Genomic DNA, 24,231 nt, shown 5'->3' with positions numbered 1-24,231 from the left:
AGAAGTCAATGAGCAAGATGTTAAACTGGCTGAAATTGAAGATACTATTAAAAATACGTTACCAACTGATGAGTCTAAAAAAATCCTGTTACAGACCAATACAAATGTAGCGGATTTAAGAAAGATAATTGAGGAACGTAAAAGATTGAAGTTTGCCCGTGATGAAACCAACTACTCCGAAAATCCTGTATACCGATGGAGATACGACCCGGAAGGAGCGTCACGGAGACCAACTTCGGGTAACTTCAGACGCCGAAACCGCTACCAAGCCAGAAGCGGTAGTATCTCTAGCTCATCTGGTACGTCTCCGGGGGACTCCGAACCGGAACACGGAGAGAAGGGAGGAAACACCGCCACGGTAAAAGAAAAACAACTGCGACAGCTAAGGTCATCCAAACGCAAGTAAACCACACCGATGGGGTTGGAGCAAACACTATGGAAGATAATGTGGTGAATATATCTAACATTGACTTTTCACAAGATGAACTCTATGCTTAATAAGGGCTTATCATACTGTCCCAATAGAGACTAATTTTTTTCAGTTGGATAAGGATTTATATCTTTTTTTAGAAATCTAAGGCTTAAATCCTTTATGGATAATATTACCCATTCTGAATTAACTAGAAAGGTTAAAAACGAGAAAGCTTTGTTCACTATGTCTAAACTTCAGTTGAAGAAAAAAAAAGTTTGTTTATTCCTCCACAAAATTGCCATAGTGTTGAGACATACATTGAATTAGTTAAAGATATATGTAAATTACAAAAAAAAAATTGATTAAAAGTCGTGCGTATCATGCTGTATATAAGAACACCTTTGATAATATCTCTAACTTTTCAAAAAAAAGATGTCTCTGCTATTAACTCCATTAAAACTAAATCTGATGTAATCTTGAAAAGGGCGGATAAAGGAGGAGCTATTGTTGCCCTTAATAAATCTTATTACACTAATGAAATAAGACAACTTAGTGTGAAAGAAGTATATAGAAAATTGCCTTATAACCCTATATTTGACATTCAGAAAGAGTTAAAACAGGTTTGCCAAGTCGCATTAAATGATGAATTAATAAAGATGTCTTTAACTATCTTTTAGTGGAACACCCCTGTACCCCAGTGATGTATTCACTCCCTAAAATTCATAAAAATCTATCTGAACCCCCTGGACGCCCTATTGTGGCAAGTACAGAGTCTATTTTAACAAATGTATCCATTTTTCTTGACCGTATACTTGGACCTTATGTGGAAAATTCTAATTCCTTTTTACAAGATACTAGTGATTTTTTAAGAAAGGTGGATTCATTGATAATTGAATCTGACAAATTTATTCTTTTCAGCTTAGATGTAGAAAGCCTCTATACCTCACGAAAGTGGTATTGGCTCAGTTAAAGCAATGTTGAGCTCAGATGAGAAGTATTATAAACAACATGTTGATTTTATATCTCAATTGCTTGAACTCATTCTCTATTGTAACTATTTCTTGTTTGGCGATGATCATTTCTTGCAAAAGCAAGGTACTGCAATGGGGTCCAACGTCGCCCCTAATTATGCTAATATTTTTATGAATATTTTCGAAGAAAAATGTATTTATACCAATCCTAAGTTTCATCGGTATGGCACCTGTTGGTGGCGCTATATCGATGATATCTCTGGAATTTGGCAGGGCGACGTTGGATCCCTTTGCGATTTTGTCAATGATCTTAATAATGCCACTAATAGCATTAAATTTAAGTTAATATGGAGTGAGGATAATATTTCTTTTCTGGATACTAAAATGATTAAAAATGGGAACTCCCTAATAGTAGATCTCCATCGTAAAGAGACAGATAGAAATAGTTTACTGCACTTCAATAGTGCCCATCCTCCTTTACTTAAAGCCTTGCCCCGTAGCCAATTCCTTAGAGTTCGCAGGATTATCTCAAATGAGAACATTATTGATGCTAGGATGAACGAGATGGGCAAAAGATTTCTAAGTAGAGGTTACCCTAATACATTAATTGATAAGGAAATACAATATGCAAAGTAAATTTCTAGAGAGACCCTATTAAACCAAAAGATAGATAAAATTAAAAACGATTCCCGTATCATCTTTGTATCAGACTACAATGCCCAATCGCCCCTTATACACAAAATTAGAAAGCATTGGCCCATTTTGTCAGAATGTAACCCGAATGTAAAGGAATTTCAAACTCTCCCTATGCCAGCCTATAAGCAAGGCTTAAGTATAGCTAAACAACTTATTAAAGCAGATATCGGTCCTAGTAAAACTACTATCCAAGGCGTTATAGGTAATAAGAAGGAAGGATGTTATCCTTGCCTTAACTGCTCCTGCTGTAATATGTCTAAAGGTGCATTCTTTTACCATCCAATTACAGGGAAGAAATTTAATATTAGAGGATATCATTCCTGCTATACTCAATTTGTTATATATCTTATTAAATGTCCCTGTGGGCGTGGCTACATCGGAGAAACGACAAGAAACATCAAAGACAGAATCATAGAGCATAAGAGTAGTATACGAGTAGGGAATATAAAAGCGCCAGTAGCTCATTTTATTAAGATGGGGCATCTCATCAATGAATTAAGATTTCAAATAGAAAGTGTAGCTAGACCCCGTAGAGGGGGAGATAGAGAGAAGCTGTGGAAACAGCGCAAAGCTTTCTAGATCTTTAAATTGGGGACCCTTGAACCTCATGGTCTCAATAGAGATTGGGATCTTTCAGTTTTTCTATAAAAAAAAAAAAAAAATGAGTCTTTAAAATGTTTTTATTATCTTCATCTAATTATATATATCATCTAATAATATATATTATTATAATATTGTATTGATATAAGCTTCCCTATCTATTTAGGAGTTATGTATATTTATGTTGGTTACATACCACTTTAGATACCTTGTTGCCCATAGGGTTAAATTAAAATGTTGCAATAGAGCGCCACCTAGTGGTACTTGGATAGATAGAGAGAGATAGATAGATAGAGAGATAGATAGATAGAGAGATAGATAGATAGAGAGATAGAGAGAGAGAGAGAGAGAGAGAGAGAGAGAGAGAGATAGAGAGAGAGATAGAGAGAGAGATAGAGAGAGAGATAGAGAGAGAGATAGAGAGAGAGATAGAGAGAGAGATAGAGAGAGAGAGATAGAGAGAGAGAGATAGAGAGAGAGATAGAGAGAGAGATAGAGAGAGAGATAGAGAGAGAGATAGAGAGAGAGATAGAGAGAGAGATAGAGATAGAGAGATAGAGATATAGAGATAGATAGATATATATAGAGATTAAAAATCATTGTGTTTGTATGCATGATTAAGGAAAGTTGTTCCGAAACGTTGCTGCTATTCCTGTGTAAAATTTGGGAATAAATTTACCTTTGCTGTCACTCTGAAGTTTTTTGTGTGCCCCATAGCTGAGTCAGCTGGGCAAATACCTCCGGGTGGAGTTCCCACTCCCCCGGGTGAAAAGTCTGACGACTTAGAAAATCCGCCTACCAGTTGTCTACTCCTGGGATGTGAATTGCTGAGAGACGGCAGGAGTGATCCTCCGCCCACCTGATTATTTTGGTTACTTCCGTCATCGCTAGGGAACTCTTTGTTCCCCCCGATGATTGACGTAAGCTACAGTCGTGATGTTGTCCGACTGAGGCCATGCCTGAAGAGCGTTGAATATCGCCCTCAGTTCCAGAATGTTTATCGGGAGAAGAGTTTCTTCCCGAGACCATAAGCCCTGAGCTTTCAGGGGAGTCCCAGACCGCACCCCAGCCTAACAGACTGGCGTCGGTCGTTACGATGATCCACTCTGGCCTGCGGAACATATTCCTTGAGACAGGTGATCCTGAGACAACCACCAGAGAAGAGAATCTCTGGTCTCCTGGTCCAACTGAATTTGAGGAGACAAATTTGCATAATCCCCATTCCACTGTTTGAGCATGCAAGTGGTCTGAGGTGTATCCGAGCAAAAAGGGACTATGTCCATTGCCGCAACCATTAGTCCGATTGTCTCCATGTACTGAGCCACAGATGGCCGAGGAATGGAATAAAGAGCTCGGCAAGTAGTTAAGAGTTTTAGCTTTCTGACCTCCGTCAGAAATATTCTCATTTCTACCGAGTCTATTAGGGTTCCTAGGAATGGAACTCTTGTGAGGGGGAGAGAGAACCCTTTTTGATGTTCACCTTCCACCCGTGAGACCTCAGAAAAGGCCAATACAATCTCCGTGTGAGACTTGGTTCTTTGGAAAGTTGACGCCTGAATTAAGATGACGTCTAGGTAAGGAGCCACTGCTATGCCCCACGGTCTTAGAACCGCCAGGAGGGACCCTAGCACCTTTGTGAAAATTCTGGGAGCAGTGGCCAACCCGAAAGGAAGAGCCACAAACTGAAAATGCTTGTCCAGAAAGGCGAACCTGAGAAACTGGTGATTATCTTTGTGGATAGGAATGTGCAGATATGCATCCTTTAGATCCACGGTAGTCATATATTGACCCTCCTGGATCATTGGTAAGATTGTCCGAATGGTCTCCATCTTGAATGATGAGACTGAGGAATTTGTTTAGAATTTTGAGATCCAGGATTTGTCTGAAAGTTCCTTCTTTTTTGGGAACCACAAACAGGTTTGAGTAAAACCCCAGTCCTTGTTCTGCAATTGGAACTGGGTGGATCACTCCCATTGTATGTAGATCTTCTATACAGCGTAAAAATGCCTCTTTCTTTGTCTGATCTGTATGTAGACAGACAAGAAATGTGGAACCTTCCCCTTGGAGGAGAGTCCTTGAATTCTAGAAGGTATCTCTGGGCTACAATCTCTAATGCCCAAGGATCGTGTACATCTCTTGCCCAGGCCTGAGCGAAGAGAGAGTCTGCCCCCTACTAGATACGGTCCCGGATTGGGGGCTACCCCTTCATGCTGTCTTGGTGGCAGCTGCAGGCTTTTTGGCCTGTTTACCCTTATTCCAGCCCTGGTAAGGTTTCCAGTTTCCCTCTTGCTTTGCAGCCGGAGAGGAAGAAGCGGGGCCGTTCCTGAAATTGCGAAAGGAACGAAAATTAGCTTTGTTCTTTGTTTTAAAGGCTTTGTCCTGAGGGAGAGCATGGCCTTTTCCCCCGGTGATATCTGAAATATTCTCTTTCAATTCAGGCCCGAATAGGGTCTTCCCTTTGAAAGGAATGTTCAAAAGCTTGGATTTAGACGACACATTGGCCGACCAGGACTTTAGCCATAGCGCCCTGCGCGCCAAAATGGCGAAACCTGAGTTTTTCGCCGCTAACTTAGCTATTTGGAAAGCTGCGTCAGTGATAAAAGAATTAGCTAGCTTTAGAGCCTTAATTCTATCCATAATTTCCTCATATGAGGTCTCCGTCTGGAGAGAGTCTTCCAGCGACTCAAACCAGAAAGCAGCTGCAGTAGTTACAGGAACGAATTCAGGCAATAGGTTGGAGAAGAAAACCTTGTTGAACAAAAATTTTCTTAAGTAAACCCATCCATAGGGTCTTTAAAAGCACAACTGTCTTCAATTGGTATGGTTGTGCGTTTAGCTAGTGTAGAAACAGCCCCCTCCACCTTAGGGACCGTCTGCCACGAGTCCCGCATGGGGTCAGATATGGGGAACATTTTCTTAAAAACAGGAGGGGGGACAAAAGGGACACCTGGCCTATCCCACTCCCTAGTAACAATATCCGCAATCCTCTTAGGGACCGGAAACGCATCCGTGTAAACAGGGACCTCTAGGTACTTGTCCATTTTACACAATTTCTCTGGGATCACAGTCATCCAGAGTAGCTAATACCTCCCCAAGTAAAACACGGAGGTGTTCTAGTTTAAATTTAAAAACCAATGTATCTGAATCTGTCTGGGGAGGAACCCTTCCTGAATCAGAGACTTCTCCCTCAGACATCAAATCCCTCGCTCCCACTTCAGAGCGTTGTGAGGGTATATCGGATACGGCTACCAAAGCATCAGAATGCTCATAATCTGTTCTTAAAAACGGAGCTATCACGCTTTGCAGGTAACACGGGCAGTTTAGATAAGAAGGCTGTAAGAGAATTATCCATGACTGCCGCTAAGTCTTGTAATGTAAAAGGGTTAGACGCACTAGAGGTACTAGGCGTCGCTTGCACGGGTGTAACTGGTTGTGACACTTGGGGAGAGGAAGACGGGCTACCCTCATTACCTTCAGTCTGAGAATCATCTTGGGCCACATTCTTAAGTGAAACAATATGATCTTTAAAGTGTATAGACATATCAGTACAAGTGGGACATATTCTGAGAGGGGGTTCCACCATGGCTTCTAAACACATTGAACAAGGATTTTCCTTAGTGTCAGACATGTTTAACAGACTAGTAGAGTACACAAACAGGCTTGGAATCACTTTAATCAAATAAAAAACACAATTTGAAAAAAACGTTACTGTGCCTTTAAGAGATAAAAAGCACACAATTTTTCAAAACGGTGAAATATGCAGCAATCTTTCTGAAGTTTTCACAGTATGTAGCTAAAGCCTTAATAAGATTGCACCCCAAGTTTCAAAACGATTAACCCCTTAATGCCCAAACCAGAGTAGCCTAAAGCCAACACCTGGTTAAATCACTACAGCACCTTGCCACAGCCTTGCTGTGGCCCTACCTTCCCTTAGGGATCGGATTTGGGGGAATATAGCTTCTTTTAGGCCCTCAAACATCAGCAGCACTCTCCATGTGAAACAGCATGAACTTATCTGCAATTCTAAGTGCGCATCTGAGGCAATTAGGCCCCTCCCACTCTACCCCGGAGCTTTGAGGCCTAGTAAATCACTCCTAAGTGACTAAAAAACAGCCATGTGGTAATTACCCCAGAAAAGGGCTTTCAAAGTGTCTTGCAAAACGATTTTTCCTTAGCCAAACAATCTATTGCCCTGAATAAGTGTCAACCAGCATAATTAGCCCTATTATGTAAGCATTCAATTCCTTACTAAGTCTGTGAACATAGCTTACCCTCCCCTCATGGGGATCTTGTCAGTCTTCAGTCATTTATTTCTAGACAAGACTGAGATAATGCTAGAACATACCTTATTGCAGATCACCCTGCAAACTGTTCCCCCCAACTGAAGTTTTCTGGTACTCCTCAGTCCTGTGTGGGAACAGCAGTGGATTTTAGTTACAACATGCTAAAATCATTTTCCTCTCAGCAGAAATCTTCATCACTTTTCTGCTAGAGAGTAAATAGTACAAACCGGTACCATTTAAAATAACTAACTTTTGATTGAAGATAATAAAACTACAATTCTAACACCACATTCACTTTACACTCCCGAGAGAGACCCTAGTGCTTAGAGCCAGCAAAGAGAATGACTGGGGGGTGGAGCTAGAGGGGGAGCTATATGGACAGCTTTGCTGTGTGCTCTCTTTGCTACTTCCTGTAGGGAATGAGAATATCCCACAAGTAAAGGATGAATCCGTGGACTGGATACATCTTGCAAGAGAAATAGCGATTTATTTTTATTTATTTTTTTTAAATAGCTTTTTTTGCCCATATCTCCCAGCCCTGCTGCTTGGTAAAAAAAAAAAAAAAAAAAAAAAAAAAACACAACAAAAAACTGCACATTTTGTTAAAGTAAATTGGAAAGTTGTTTAAAATTGCTGCTCTATCTGAATCATGAAAGTTACATATAAAAAATAGGAGGAAAGAAAACCAAAATGAGTTTATACTTGGACCAAGCTAAACAAATCCTCCCCCACCCATAATCTGAACATGCAGTGTTTACCATTTCAATAGCTATTGAAATGGATCAGATCCTAAAAGGCTGGTTTATAGGCCATAAATAACATCCGTTTATACAATTGAGCTGCAAAACAAGCAAGCCTTGGCAAAATGTATATGTGTCTGTCGCTGATCAATCAATACAGTGCACATACCACTAAAAATAAGTTAAAGCAAGCAGACATGATGGCTATTTAGCAATTGAAGAGAGGATGTACAGAGAAATGATGCTAGCGGTAGAATGGCGATTAAAGCAACATCTGATTCTCGGCAGTTCCAAACCGGAAGTGAACCCGGTAAGCAAAGGTCATCCAGATTCCTCCAATTAGAACGGAGTGCCGTAGCGAAACCTAGCCACAAATGCTGAATTGTAAGAGGAACAGGAAGGCAGGCACTGCAACAAGGCTTCGGTAAAAAATATATAAATATTTAATGAAAAATTAAAAAAGGTATATACAGCAACAAACGCTGTGAGCACATAAACTTGCATAAGGCAAGAGAACAAACAGACACAGGAGGAGACGCACCTGTGTCTGTTTGTCCTCTTGCCTTATACAAGTTTGTCTATGTGCTCACAGCGTTTGTTGCTGTATATACACCTTTTAATAATTTTTCATTAAACATTTATATTTACCAAAGCCTTGTTGCAGTGCCTGCCTCCCTGTTCCTCTAGTGATGTACAGAGAAAGCGTTGTGAAAAAATATTCTAGTTTATGTATATCAGTCTAAAAAGAGATGAATCAAGAGCTATAATACTAATCAGAGATAGTTAGTAGACACTGTTAATGTAGATATAACAATTACAGTAAAGTTATACCATAGCACAAGTACATAATGAGGCTATCATTACGTAAGAGGTCTAAAAACCATGAGTGATATAGCATGCAAAGTAATAATTACAGAAATAATTGCCTTTGCCTTGTTTTACACTACAGCAATGTCAGTGCGTTATAGAGTCCCCAAGTCACACTTGCGAAATAAAGTATTTTAACTGTGGAGAAAGATGCAGGGTGAAAAACTCAGATAACCAAAATTGGAATAACATGAATGAAAATGTTAGAAAAAACATAATTTATGCTTACCTGATAAATTTATTTCTCTTGTAGTGTGTTCAGTCCACGGGTCATCCATTACTTATGGGATATATTCTCCTTCCCAACAGGAAGTTGCAAGAGGATCACCCAAGCAGAGCTGCTATATAGCTCCTCCCCTCACATGTCATATCCAGTCATTCGACCGAAACAAGACGAGAAAGGAGAAACTATAGGGTGCAGTGGTGACTGGAGTTATAATTTAAAATTTAGAACCTGCCTCAAAAAAAAAAAAAGACAGGGCGGGCCGTGGACTGAACACACTACAAGAGAAATAAATTTATCAGGTAAGCATAAATTATGTTTTCTCTTGTTAAGTGTGTTCAGTCCACGGGTCATCCATTACTTATGGGATACCAATACCAAAGCTAAAGTACACGGATGATGGGAGGGACAAGGCAGGAACTTTAAACAGAAGGAACCACTGCCTGTAGAACCTCTCTCCCAAAAACAGCTTCCGAAGAAGCAAAAGTATCAAATTTGGAAAATTTGGAAAAAGTATGAAGTGAAGACCAAGTTGCAGCCTTGCAAATCTGTTCAGAGGTCTCATTCTTAAAGGCCCAAGTGGAAGCCACAGCTCTAGTGGAATGAGCTGTAATTCGTTCAGGAGGCTGCTGTCCAGCAGTCTCATAGGCTAAACGTATTATGCTACGAAGCCAAAAAGAGAGAGAGAGGTAGCCGAAGCCTTTTGACCTCTCCTCTGTCCAGAGTAAACGACAAACAGAGAAGAAGTTTGTCGAAAATCTTTAGTTGCCTGTAAGTAGAACTTCAGAGCACGGACCACGTCTAGATTATGCAAAAGACGTTCCTTCTTTGAAGAAGGATTAGGACAAAGATGGAACAATCTCTTGATTGATATTCCTGTCAGAAACAACCTTAGGTAAAAACCCAGGTTTAGTACGCAGGACTACCTTGTCTGAATGAAAGATCAGATAAGGGGAATCACAATGTAAGGCAGATAACTCAGAGACTCTCCGAGCCGAGGAAATGGCCATCAAAAACAGAACTTTCCAAGATAAAAGTTTAATATCAATGGAATGAAGGGGTTCAAACAGAACACCCTGAAGAACTTTAAGAACCAAGTTTAAGCTCCAAGGAGGAGCAACAGTTTTAAACACAGGCTTAATTCTAGCTAAAGCCTGACAAAAGGCCTGGACGTCTGGATTCTCTGCTAGACGCTTGTGAAAAAATAGACAGAGCAGAAATCTGTCCCTTTAGTGAACTAGCGGATAAGCCCTTTTCTAAACCCTCTTGTAGAAAAGGACAATATCCTAGGAATCCTAACCTTACTCCATGAGTAACTCTTGGATTCACACCAATATAAATATTTATGCCATATCTTATGGTAAATTTTTCTGGTAACAGGTTTCCGAGCCTGTATTAATGTATCAATAACCGAATCCGAAAACCCACGCTTTGATAGAATCAAGCGTTCAATTTCCAAGCAGTCAGCCTCAGAGAAATTAGGTTTGATGGTTGAAAGGACCCTGAATTAGAAGGTCCTGCCTCAGGGGTAGAGACCATGGTGGACAGGACGACATGTCCACTAGGTCTGCATACCAGGTCCTGCGTGGCCACGCAGGCACTATCAGAATCACCGATGCTCTCTCCTGTTTGATCCTGGCAATCAGTCGAGGTAGCAACGGAAAAGGTGGAAACACATAAGCTATGTTGAAAACCCAAGGGGCTGCTAGTGCATCTACCAGCACCGCTCCCGGGTCCCTGGACCTGGATCCGTAACAAGGAAGCTTGGCGTTCTGGCGAGATGCCATGAGATCCAGATCCGGTTTGCCCCAACGGCGAATCAGTTGAGCAAATACCTCCGGGTGAAGTTCCCACTCCCCCGGATGAAAAGTCTGGCGACTTAGAAAATCCGCCTCCCAGTTCTCCACGCCTGGGATGTAGATCGCTGACAGGTGGCAAGAGTGAGACTCTGCCCAGCGAATTATCTTCAAGACTTCCACCATCGCTAGGTAACTCCTGGTTCCTCCTTGATGGTTGATGTAAGCCACAGTCGTGATGTTGTCCGACTGAAATCTGATGAACCTCAGTGTTGCTAACTGAGGCCAAGCTAGAAGAGCCTTCAGGGAGTTCCAGACTGCTCCCCAGCCTAGTAGGCTGGCATCTTTTACAATCGTCCAATCTGGTCTGCGAAAGGTCATTCCTTCGGACAGATGAACCCGTGACAACCACCAGAGAAGAGAATCTCTGGTCTCCTGGTCCAGATTTAGCAAAGGGGACAGATCTGAGTAATCCCCATTCCACTGACTTAGCATGCATAGTTGCAGTGGTCTGAGATGCAGGCGCGCAAATGGCACTATGTCCACTGCCGCGACCATTAAGCCGATTACTTCCATGCACTGAGCTACTGATGGGCTTGGAATGGAGTGAAGGACACTGCAAGCATTGAGAATCTGATAACCTGGACTCCGTCAGGTAAATAATCTCTACAGAATCTATAAGAGTCCCTAGAAAAGGAACCCTTGTGAGTGGTAACAGAGAACTCTTTTCGACGTTCACTTTCCACCCATGCGACCTCAGAAATGCTAGAACTATCTCTGTATGAGACTTTGCATTCTGAAAACTTGACGCTTGTATCAGAATGTCGTCTAGGAACGGAGCCACCGCTATGCCTCGTGGTCTTAGTACCGCCAGAAGTGAGCCCAGAACCTTTGTAAAAATTCTCGGGGCCGTAGCTAACCCGAAGGGAAGAGCTACAAACTTTTAATGCCTGTCTAGAAAGGCAAACCTTAGGTACCGATAATGATGTTTGTGAATCGGTATGTGAAGGTAGGCATCCTTTAAGTCCACTGTGGTCATATATTGACCCTCTTGGATCATGGGTAGGATGGTCCGAATGGTTTCCATCTTGAACGATGGAACCCTTAGGAATTTGTTTAAGATTTTTAAGTCTAAGATTGGTCTGAAGGTTCCCTCTTCTTTGGGAACCACAAACAGATTTGAGTAAAACCCTTGCCCTTGTTCCGTTCGCGGAACTGGGTGGATCACTACCATCACTAAGAGGTCTTGTACACATTGTAGAAATGCCTCTTTCTTTACTAGGTTTGTTGATAACCTTGACAGATGAAACCTCCCTTGTGGAGAAGTTTTGAAATCCAGAAGGTATCCCTGAGATATAATCTTCAACGTCCAGGGATCCTGTACATCTCTTGCCCAAGCCTGGGCGAAGAGAGAAAGTCTGCCCCCCACTAAATCCGTCTCCGGAAAGGGGGCCCTGTCTTCATGCTGTCTTAGGGGCGGGAGTAGGCTTTCTGGCCTGCTTGCCCTTGTTCCATGACTGGTTGCCTTTCCAACCCTGTCTGTAACGTGCAGTAGTTCCTTCCTGTTTTGGAGCAGAGGAAGTTGATGCTGCTCCTGCCTTGAAGTTACGAAAGGCACGAAAATTAGACTGTTTGGCCTTTGATTTGGCCCTGTCCTGAGGAAGGGTGTGGCCCTTACCTCCAGTAATGTCAGCAATAATTTCCTTCAAGCCGGGCCCGAATAAGGTCTGCCCTTTGAAAGGAATATTCAGTAGTTTAGATTTAGAAGTTACATCTGCTGACCAGGATTTAAGCCATAGCGCTCTGCGCGCCTGTATGGCGAATCCGGAATTCTTAGCCGTAAGTTTGGTTAAATGCACTACGGCATCCAAAACAAACGCATTAGCCAGCTTAAGCGTTCTAAGCTTGCTCAAAGTCTCATCCAATGGTGCTGTGCGAATCGCCTCTTCCAGAGACTCAAACCAGAATGCCGCTGCAGCAGTGACAGGCGCAATGCATGCAAGAGGCTGTAATATAAAACCTTGTTGAACAAACATTTTCTTAAGGTAACCCTCTAATTTTTTATCCATTGGATCTGAGAAAGCACAGCTATCCTCCACCGGGATAGTGGTACGCTTGGCTAAAGTAGAAACTGCTCCCTCCACCTTAGGGACCGTCTGCCATAAGTCTCGTGTGGTGGTGTCTATAGGGAACATTTTTCTAAATATCAGAGGGGAAAAAGGCACACCGGGTCTATCTCACTCCTTGCTAATAATCTCTGTAAGCCTTTTTGGTATAGGAAAAACGTCAGTATACACCGGTACCGCATAGTATTTATCCAGTCTACATAATTTCTCTGGGATTGCCACCGTGTCACAATCATTCAGAGCCGCTAACACCTCCCCTAGCAACACGCGGAGGTTCTCAAGCTTAAATTTAAAATTTCTGAATCCGGTCTCCCCGAATCAGAACCGTCACCCACAGAATGAAGCTCTCCGTCCTCATGTTCTGCAAATTGTGACGCAGTATCAGACATGGCTCTCGTGTCATCGGCGCGCTCTGTCCTTAACCCAAAGCTATCTCGCTTGCCTCTTAACTCGGGCATATTGTATAATACTTCTTTCATAACATTAGCCATATCATTTAAAGTGATTTGTAAGGGCCTTGATGTACTTGGCGCCTCAATCTCACGCACCTCCCGAGCGGGAGACGAAGGTACTGACACGTGAGGAGAGTTAGACGGCATAACTTCCCCCTCGTTGTCTGGTAATAATTTCTTTATCGGTACAGATTGACTTTTATTTAAAGTAATATCAATACAATTGGTACACATATTTCTATTGGGCTCCACATAGGCTTTTAAACATAATGAACAAGCAGATTCCTCTGTATCAGACATGTTTAAACAGACTAGCAATGAAGCTAGTAAGTTTGGAAATCACTTTCAATAAGTTTACAAGCAATATAAAAAACGCTGCAGCGCTTTTCAAAAACACAGTTGAATAACAATGAACTAATTCAGTTATAGTCAACAATTTTTAACAGTAAATGTATTAATTAGCAGAGGATTGCACCCATTAGCAAAAGGATGATTAACCCCTCAATACCCAAAAACTGATAATCAAATTAAGATTTAACGCTTTTATCACAGTCAAACACACTGTCACAGGTCTGCTGTGACTGATTACCTCCCTCAAAAAATTAATTTTGAAGACCCCTGAGCTCTCTAGAGACGTCCTGGATCAAGGAGGAAGAAGCAGGAAGACTGTGCTAGAATTTTAACTGCGCAACAAGGTGCTAAAAAAAGGCCCCTCCCACTCATATTACAACAGTGGGAGACCTGATATAACCGTTTCTATGCAGAAAAATATGTTAGCCATGTGGAAAAAAATCATGCCCAAAAAGATTTATCACCAAAGTACCTCACAAAACGAATAACATGCCAGTAAACGTTTTAAAAACAAACTTTTTCAATGTCATGCAAAGTTATCACTAAGCCTGCTACCAGTCGCTTCTACCGCAGATAAAGGCTTAAGCATTATTTCAGTATTAACAGTATTTTCACAGTCAAATTCTAGTCCCTAGAAAATAACTCAACTGCGCATACATTTATCAGCCTGATACCAGTCGCTACTACTGCATTTAAGGCTGTACTTACATCATACGGGTAACAGCAGTGTTTTCTTAGTCAATTCCATTCCCAGAAAATATTATACTGCACATACCTCATTTGCGGGGGACCCCGCATGCTATTCCCATTATCTGAAGTTACCCCACTCCTCAGAATGTCGAGAACAGCCAGTGGATCTTAGTTACGTCTGCTAAGATCATAGAAAACGCAGGCAGATTCTTCTTCCAAATACTGCCTGAGATAGAAAAACAGCACACTCCGGTGCCATTTAAAATAGCAAACTTTTGATTGAAGAATAATTAAGTAAAAACTCCAACTCCTCTCACGACCTCCTTTGTTGAGGGTTGCAAGAGAATGACTGGATATGACATGTGAGGGGAGGAGCTATATAGCAGCTCTGCTTGGGTGATCCTCTTGCAACTTCCTGTTGGGAAGGAGAATATATCCCATAAGTAATGGATGACCCGTGGACTGAACACACTTAACAAGAGAAATAGATAATTACAGAGAATAGATTGGGTGGTGGAAAAGAACAGTTGCGAAGGAGAGACCAAATGATTGTGTCCATTTTCTTCAGTGGTGTGAGAAAGTGATGGCAGAGTGATTCTTGAATATATTAGAAAGGTAGCTTGTATGCTGTCAAAAGCTATTTTTGACAATCCTATTAAAAAAATATTACAAATCTTAGGCGCATATCCACAAGTTAAATTTACCAGCAGTTCAAGGTAACCGTGTACGCCCAGCATTGCTAAGCAGCTCCACCTACTCCTTCCCTCTACAGAAGCCAGCTGGGCTGTGTAGGGTAACAATCTAGCTGTGCACGGATTAAATATGCTGTGCACACACACAGTTTAGAGGGAACTGTAGTGCAGACTCCAGACTTAAATGTGCAAACAATGATTGTGTGGAATATATCAGTGTTAAGTAAATAACCCTCTTAAGCTTTATTTGGGCATTCTATGCACACATTCCATTTAATTGAAAAAAAGCTTTGTCAGATGTTTGTTCCAGTGACATGAGTTTAAATCTGGTGTGGGATACAAGAAAGATCCTTAACCAACGTAATACGAAAATCTACGGCTGCCTTACCATTTCTGAAACCATTTTCTGTAGATACTTTGTACACTTCTCAACCTCATTTTTAGGTCCACGCAGTTGCACAATTTCACTCTTGTTATTTGGATCTGGGAAGTTTATAATGACCTTTAAGTAAAAGAAAGAGTTTAAACTAGCATGAATGTATTGGGAATGGACATTATATAGAAATCAGATCTGTGCGCATTCGGATCCTTTTTGTAAGGATCTAAATTGGGAAGTAGTCTGCCACTTGTGCTGTTCAGCTGTTATCGGAGCCAGCTTTAGTCTTCTGAAAGACCACCACACTAAGATCGGTGCAAATCCAGATCTTAGTCTCATCTTTGACAAGAATAAACCTGGCTCTGAAAAGAAACAAATGGCACGAGCAGCCACCTATTTCCACATTTGTATCCTCATTAAGAATACGAATGCACATATCTACAAGTCAGCATTACCTCTGGAAATTTCTCCCTGATCTCCCGAATTCGCTCTCCTTTCTGGCCAATCATTGTTCGATGGAACTTCTGATCAATGATCAAATCTTTTGTGCGCTCATTTTCCTGTATGTTACATAACCGTGAGTAAGGGGAGGGAATTTTTTATTTTATTTATTTTTTAAATACATTATATATAAAAACACACCATTCTTAATGCTAGCTCCAGCAACTCCTTTTTTGCTTGCTGAACCCCCTGGGGGTCACCTTCAATACGAATGTGATTGCTCTTCTCACTGTCTTGGGGAATGCGCACAGAGACTTTGTATTGATCCTTAATCCTGTTAACTAGTAAAAAAACAAAAAAACAAAAAACACAATTACAGTCAATGTAAATTTTCTCCCCAAATAATGCTTTTAAAATGAATTTAAATGGAAAAAAAGGGAGTTGCGTTTATTATAAATAAAATTTCCAAACATGCTCTTTATACTACTGCCAGCTTGTCATCTACTTTGCCAATGAGCCTCAAATATTTTAAGGGTAAAAAAGACCAACATAAATCATGGAATCTTCCTTTCACAAAAAACATAATTTATGCTTACCTGATAAATTTCTCTTTCCAGACATTGAGTCCACAACGTCATTCCAATTACTAGTGGGATATTCAACTCCTGGTCAGCAGGAGGAAAAGCGCACACCAGCAAAGCTGTTAAGTGCAACTTTCCTTACACATAACCCCCCAGTCATTCAACCGAAGGAATATATATATATATATATATATATATATATATATATATATATATATATATATATATATATATATATATATATATATATATATATATATATATATATATATATATATATATATATATATATATATATATATATATAATCAGGTAAGCATAAACTTTACACTAGATATAAAGGAGAGACAGAGCTGCACCAAAATAAGATGCAGTTCAAAGACCAGGATATAAAGCAAGACACAATATAATAAATAAAATACTCTAGTAAATCAAAATATTTATAACAAATTCCAAAGTATTAAACATCAAACAATAAATAATTGCTTTTGTAAATTTCAATGTAGAAATACAGCAGCAAAAAACACGTACCAACACCCCCACATATACAAACACAGGACAAACAGACAATTCACATGGGCCCCACTTGCAACACAGAACTAAAACTAAGCCGGCAAATAAAAGTTCATAGCAGGAGACTCTCATGAGGATGGAAAATGACATGACAGCAAACCAATGCAGTGAATGGATGACTGATGCTGATGACAAGCAGTAATCAATATGAACTGTTCATTATTGTGGATAATGAATGAAAAGATGGATTGGATGAATTAAATGGTTAGTGATGAAAATGACCATACATCCAGTGACTTAGGTGAAGTTGCAGGTGTAGAATACAAAAGCAAAACAGCAGCCAGTATATTAATAACAAATGGGTGGAGAAGTGTGGCGGACGTGTTACAAATAAAAGTTCAAGTGAGAGTTCCAGTTGGGGGCGAGTATATAGCAAATGGGTAAAGCACATAGAAGGCACAACACAATACTCAAAGCCCCTGATGCTGATCACTCATGCGATCCTCCAACCAGTCACTGCACGCAATGTTGAAATTAAATTTGTTTAGTAGTATGGTTAATTACTGTTTATGAATTTACATAACATAGGTTTAATTTATTATTTTTTTATTTTAATTTTATTTTATGTTTTGATTATAAGTATTTGTCCTTGTGTTTATGTTTGTTTGTTTTGCATGGATTGGTAGTAGTTCATTATGTTATCCTAATGCTATGCCTGTTTATTACACTTATGGCGATTCCCCTTTAAGATTGGTGATCTGTGAAATTACAAGGTGGCCGCTTTAAGGCATAGTAATGTACGCATTGGATTAACAGTCTAACTACCAATAATAAGAGACGCTATGACGGAAGAAGCTCCCTGCTGCAGATCGGGAGTGAAACGTGCAATAGGACGCGTCGGTGAGCAGCGTGGTTTGCCGTGGGATACCCCTATTATGTGGATGCAGAACAGCAGAGCCCAGTACGAGTGACTTGTGACCTCTGCCGGTCAGAGAGTTGGTGGTCGTTTGTGTGGTGCGGTCGTGAGTATAACCTGGAGGATCGCATGAGTGATCAGTATCAGGGGCTTTGAGTATTGTGTTGTGCCTTCTATGTGCTATATACTCGCCCCCAACTGGAACTTTCACTTGAACTTTTATTTGTAACACGTCCGCCACACTTCTCCACCCATTTGTTATTGATATACTGGCTGCTGTTTTGTTTTTGAAATTTACAAAAGCAATTATTTATTGTTTGAGGTTTATTACTTTGGAATTTGTTATAAATAAATTGCACATATTTTTTGATTTACGAGAGTATTTTATTTATTATTATATTGAGTCTTGCTTTATATCCTGGTCTTTGAACTGCATCTTATTTTGGTGCAGCTCTGTCTCTCTCCTTTATATCTAGTGTACAATTCTATTTAGGTAGCCAGCACTTTGTATCATTTAAATCATTTTGGCATTATCTCTTCATTTGTTTGTTTAGCATATATTTTGTTCTTTCCTATGACATGGAGAGTCCACGTCATTCTAATTACTAGTGGGAACCAATACCCAAGCTAGAGGGCAGTGAATTAACAGTGAGGGAGAACAAGGCAGGAAGACCTAGACAGAAGGCACCATCTACCTTTCTCCCCAAAGAAGCCTCAGTCGAGGCAAAAGTATTAAATTTGTAAAAAAAAAAAATTATACAAAGAGGACTATGTTGCCACCTAGCAAATCTGTTCCACAGAAGCTTCATCTTTGAAAGCCCAAGAAGAAGAGACAGCCCTAGTGGAGTGAACTGTAATTCTCTCAGGAGGCTGCTGTCGAGCAGTCTCATAAGCCAAACAAATCATACTTTGTAACCAGAGGGAAAGAGAAGTAAAAGTGGCCTTCTGACCCTTACACTTTCCAGAGAATACCATAAACAGGGCAGAAGATGGCAGAAAATAAGTACAAAAAAAAACAAAACAAAACAAAAAAAAAAAAAAAAAAAAACTTAGAGCACCCACAACATACCGGTTATGCAAAATAAGTTCCTTATGAAGAGGAGGATTAGGACAAAATGGAACAAATTGCTGATTAATGTTTCGATCCGACACCACCTTAGGGAGAATCCCCAATTTAGTACAAAGGATCGCCTTATCTGCTTGCAAAATAAGTTTGGGGAATCACACTACAGAGCTAAAAGCTCAGAAACTCTGCTAGCGGAATAGCAAGGAGAAACAAACTTTCCAAGATAACACTTATATCAAAAACATGCATTATCTCAAAACTAGATAAAGGCTCCACGGAGTAGCAACAGGAGTAAACACGGGCCTGATTCTAACCAGGGCCTGAACAAAGGGCTTGAACATTTGGCAAGTCTGCCAGACAAAAGGACAGATAAAGCATAAGTACTGACCAACAAACCCTTCACCAGGCCATCCTGGAGAAAACTAAATCCGGGAAATCCTCACCCGGCTCCAATAGAAACCCTTAGATTTGCACCAATAAAAGATATTTACACCATACCTTATGGTAAATTTGCAAGAAACAGGTCTGCAAGCCTGAAGCATAGTATCAAAGGCCACGTCTAGACAGAACTAGGCGTACAATCTCCAAGCAGTCAGTTTCAGAGAATCAAGGACTTAGAGACAAGGATCCTGAATTAGAAGGTCCTTCAGAGGAAACCTCCAAGGAGGTAGAGATGACATCCTTGCTAGATCTGTGAACCAAATCCTGCGAGGCCATGCAGGAGCCATTAGGATTACCGAAGCTCTCCTGTAGATACAAGTATCTCTTGAGCTTGAACCGTACTTTGGAACCTTGGTGTTGAGGCGGGACGCCATCAGATCCAACTCTGGAACCCCCACCCCCCCTTGAGGGTTATCTGAGAGCCCACTCCTCGGATGGAAGGTCTGTCTGCTCAGAAAAACCTGTCTCCCAATAGTCCACTCATGGAATGTGGATAGCACAGACAATTGTAAACTTCCGTCCACTGCAGAATGTGAGTCACCTCCATCATGGCCAAGGAACCATGATGGTTGAAGAAATCAACTGAAGCGATGTTATCCGACTGTAATCTGATAGACCGGACTAAAGATAGAGGCCAAGTTGTCAAGGAATTGAAAATTACTCTCATCCAAGATGTGGAAGACTCTTCCCAAGGACCCAAGCTATCGGAGAACCCCAAACAGTTCTCTAGCCTAACTGGCTGGCGTCCATAGACACAATTACCCAGTACGGTCTCAGGAATCAATTCCCGAGATAGAAGTTCCACCACTAGAGATAGTCTCTTGTAATGAAACCATATTTATCCTCTGAGAAATCTGAATGGTCTCTGTTAGATTGACTGAGCATGCAAAGTCAGATGGAACCAAGCAAAATGATGATGTCCATGGAAGCAGCCATCTGACCAATCACCTCCATGCATTAAGTCACTAAAGGACAAATAGCAAACTGGAGAGAAAGCCAAAAAGCAAGAAGTTTGGATGTCCTGACATCAGTCAGGAAAATCTTCATGGACAAGGAATCTGATTGTCTCTAGGAAATACACTAGAGGCTGGAATTAGAAAACTCTTCCAGATTCACTTTCCACTCAAGGGAAAGACAAACATCTCAGATCATGCTAGATGAAAGATGACGCCTGCACCAAGATATAGGTTAGATAAGGAGTCACTGCAATTTCCCTGGATCTGATCACAACCAAAAGAGCCCCCAGAACCTCTGAATATTCTGGGAGCCATGGCTAGACCAAACTGAAGTGCAACAAACTGGAAATGCTTGTCCAGAAAAAAATATAAACTCAGAATCTGATGATCCCAGTGAATGAGAACAAGAAGGCACGCGTCCTTCAGGTATAAGGTAGTCATGACCCTCCTGAACCAGTGATAGAATAGAGCTAATAGTTGTCCATCTTGAAGGACGGAAGCCTGAGGAATCTGATTAGTCATTTTGAGTCTAGAATGGACTGAAAGCTCTCTCCCTGGGGAACCACAGAGAGATTTGAATAGAATCCTTGACCCCGTTCCCCTAGCGGAAAGTAACAATTACTCCCAGGGAGAAAGGCTTCCCTCTTACCTAGATTGAGAAAAGTCTTAACAGGAAAAATCTGCCCCTTTTGGAGGGTAAGATTTCAATCGTACTGGTATCCCTGGGATACTATGTCCACATCCCACAAAAAAGGTGAGAAACAACCTTAACTCTGTTCCATCTCAGGAACTGTACAAATCACCCCCAGAGAAGAAAAACACCTTCATGAAGTTTAAGGATTCTCTCTCCACCTGGAAGTAGATCATTTTGACAGGAAAACTCTTCCTCCGGGAGGGCAAGATGTGGATCCATTACAGAAAATCTGGGGAGACAACTTTCACTACCCACTGGTCTTTTGTAAAGCCGGAAATTACTTCTAAGCATATAGACAGTGTCACGGTTGTTCCTGGATCTGAACATAGGATCCTGGTTCTCAGCCTGTATGTTGTCCTGCACCACCAGAGGTGTTTAAAAAAAAACGTAATCAGTGGCGAAATCCTCAAACTGAATTAGACTCAGCTGAAAGCTTCTTGGATTGCTTGCCCTAGAGCAAGGGTGGCTCCATGAGGACTATGTCCTGCTCAGATTTAGAATATCAAAGCTAAGGCCACTCAAAGGCGCCCCCCCCCCCCCACACGTAAAAGTCCCCATACATAAATACATGAGGAAAAAAAACATTCATATTAAAGAAATTAATACATTTCATCTCTTTATCAGAAAGAGAAAATTCAATATTAAATAAATTTTAGGGCACTAGGTAGCCAAAATCCTTTTGGGGGCCACCTTCATGCTACCAACTGCTTGAGTCTCCTATGCAAATGAACACAAAATATTAAAATGTGAGATTATATACATAAAAACTACCACAAGATGGCAGTAATAGACTTGAAATGTCGTAAAAATACTGACAAAGTATTCGATTTCCTATTAAAGACTTAAAAGGGCACTGAGCCCAAATTTTTTTCTTTCAGGATTCAGACAGAGCATGCACTTTTAAGCAACTTTCTAATTTACTCCTAATAAATTCTTTGTTCTCTTGCTATCTTTATTTGAAAAAGGCATCTAAGCTATTTTTCTTTGGTTTAGAATCCTGGACAGCACTTGTTTATTGGTTGGTTAAATGAATCCACCAATTAGCAAGAACAACCCAGGTTGTTCCCCAAAAATGGGCCAGCATCTAAATGTACATTCTTGCTTTTCAAATAAAGATACCAAGAGAATGAAGAATATTTGTTAATAGGAATAAATTAGAAAGTTGTATGCTCTATATGAATCACGAAAGAAAATTTTGGGTTCAGTGTCCCTTTGACTATCTTAAAGGAATACTAAACCCAAATTTTGTCTCATGATTCAGGTACAGCATGCACTTTTAAGCAACTTTCTAATTCACTCCTATTATAAATCTTTCCTCGTTCACATGCTATCTTGATTTTAAAAAGCTAGACTAAACTTAAGAGCTGTCCCGTTTTTGGTTCAGCACCTGGGTAGCGCTTGCTGATTGGTAGCTAAATGTAGCAAACCAATCAGCAAGCGCTACCCAGGTGCTGAAGCAAAAATGGGCCGACTCCTAACCTTACATTACTGCTATTTCAAATAAAGACAAGAGAACAAAGAAAATGTGATAATAGGAGCAAATGAGAAAGCTGCTTAAAATTGCATGCTCTATCTGAATCATGAAAGGAAAAAAAAAATTTAGGTTTAGTATCCCTTTAAATACAAATAAGACTGTTAAGCCTTTTAAAAAGCTTGTTAAATAGGTTGCTTATATTGGTGGTCTTATAAGCTGATTTGTTCAATCACCCACAGGGGAAAAAGATTAATTCCCTTAATAAAATCTCCACACTAAGACCTGAATTAGGGAAAGGGCTTCTGATAGATATGGTGCTAAAAACGGTTAAACAATCAGCTGACTGTAATGAGGACAGAGATGGAGCCTACATGAGCATAAAGCACAATAACTCCTTGCATACATAGGCGAGTAACAAACATTGCGCATATGTTAAAACGCTACATTTGAGTTACAGTATCTAGCTAGTATTGTTAGCACAAGTGCTTAGGCTATGCTGCAGCACTGTCCGCTGACTACCATCTAACTTAGTTAGGAAAAAAATTTTGCAGTATAAATATAAAAGCGCACTAGCAAGAGACTGCTCTTAAAAATTATATATATATATATACATATATATATATATATATATATATATATATACATACATACATACATACATACATACATACATATATATATATATATACATACATACATACATACATACATACATATATACATACATATATACATACACACACAGCACTGCTGCTGCTATATGTAAGCAGTAACTTACATAAGAATTCAATAGAACACAAAAAACAAAGCAGGATGATCAGAAGCAAGACTGAACCCAGACGCACGGAGTGGAATTCAAATGAGGTGGATGGCGCCAACTAAACTGCTAATTCGAGAAGAGCATCGGCCACACAGTTCATGACGAATAAAAGCTCTAACCGAAAAGGGATAATAAACATTAACCCCATACAAGTAGTATCGCCTCATTAGGAGATAGTAAAAAAACATAATTTATGTAAGAACTTACCTGATAAATTCATTTCTTTCATATTAACAAGAGTCCATGAGCTAGTGACGTATGGGATATACATTCCTACCAGGAGGGGCAAAGTTTCCCAAACCTTAAAATGCCTATAAATACACCCCTCACCACACCCACAAATCAGTTTAACGAATAGCCAAGAAGTGGGGTGATAAGAAAAAAAGTGCGAAGCATATAAAATAAGGAATTGGAATAATTGTGCTTTATACAAAAAAATCATAACCACCACAAAAAAGGGTGGGCCTCATGGACTCTTGTTAATATGAAAGAAATGAATTTATCAGGTAAGTTCTTACATAAATTATGTTTTCTTTCATGTAATTAACAAGAGTCCATGAGCTAGTGACGTATGGGATAATGACTACCCAAGATGTGGATCTTTCCACACAAGAGTCACTAGAGAGGGAGGGATAAAATAAAGACAGCCAATTCCTGCTGAAAATAATCCACACCCAAAATAAAGTTTAATGAAAAACATAAGCAGAAGATTCAAACCGAAACCACTGCCTGAAGTACCTTTCTACCAAAAACTGCTTCAGAAGAAGAGAATACATCAAAATGGTAGAATTTAGTAAAAGTATGCAAAGAGGACCAAGTCGCTGCTTTGCAAATCTGATCAACTGAAGCTTCATTCCTAAACGCCCAGGAAGTAGAAACTGACCTAGTAGAATGAGCTGTAATCCGCTGAGGCGGAGTCTTACCCGATTTAACATAGGCAAGATGAATTAAAGATTTCAACCAGGATGCCAAAGAAATGGCAGAAGCTTTCTGGCCTTTTCTAGAACCAGAAAAGATGACAAATAGACTAGAAGTCTTTCGGAAAGATTTAGTA

General features: G+C 40.3%; 1 protein-coding gene across 1 annotated transcript in view; it reads right to left on the bottom strand.

Annotated features, from left to right (window-relative positions):
* HDLBP (high density lipoprotein binding protein) overlaps positions 1 to 24,231 on the bottom strand; it is a 131,067-nt gene that overhangs the window by 60,343 nt on the left and 46,493 nt on the right. The window contains 4 exon segments of the mRNA XM_053709899.1: positions 1,421 to 1,435; positions 15,277 to 15,401; positions 15,731 to 15,835; positions 15,918 to 16,057. Coding sequence (XP_053565874.1) covers positions 1,421 to 1,435; positions 15,277 to 15,401; positions 15,731 to 15,835; positions 15,918 to 16,057 — 385 coding nt within the window.

This window comes from Bombina bombina, chromosome 4 (genome assembly GCF_027579735.1).
Source record: "Bombina bombina isolate aBomBom1 chromosome 4, aBomBom1.pri, whole genome shotgun sequence".
NCBI lineage: Eukaryota > Metazoa > Chordata > Amphibia > Anura > Bombinatoridae > Bombina > Bombina bombina.
The sequence above is the reverse complement of the archived record's forward strand: the minus strand, read 5'-3'. Positions and strand labels throughout refer to the sequence as shown.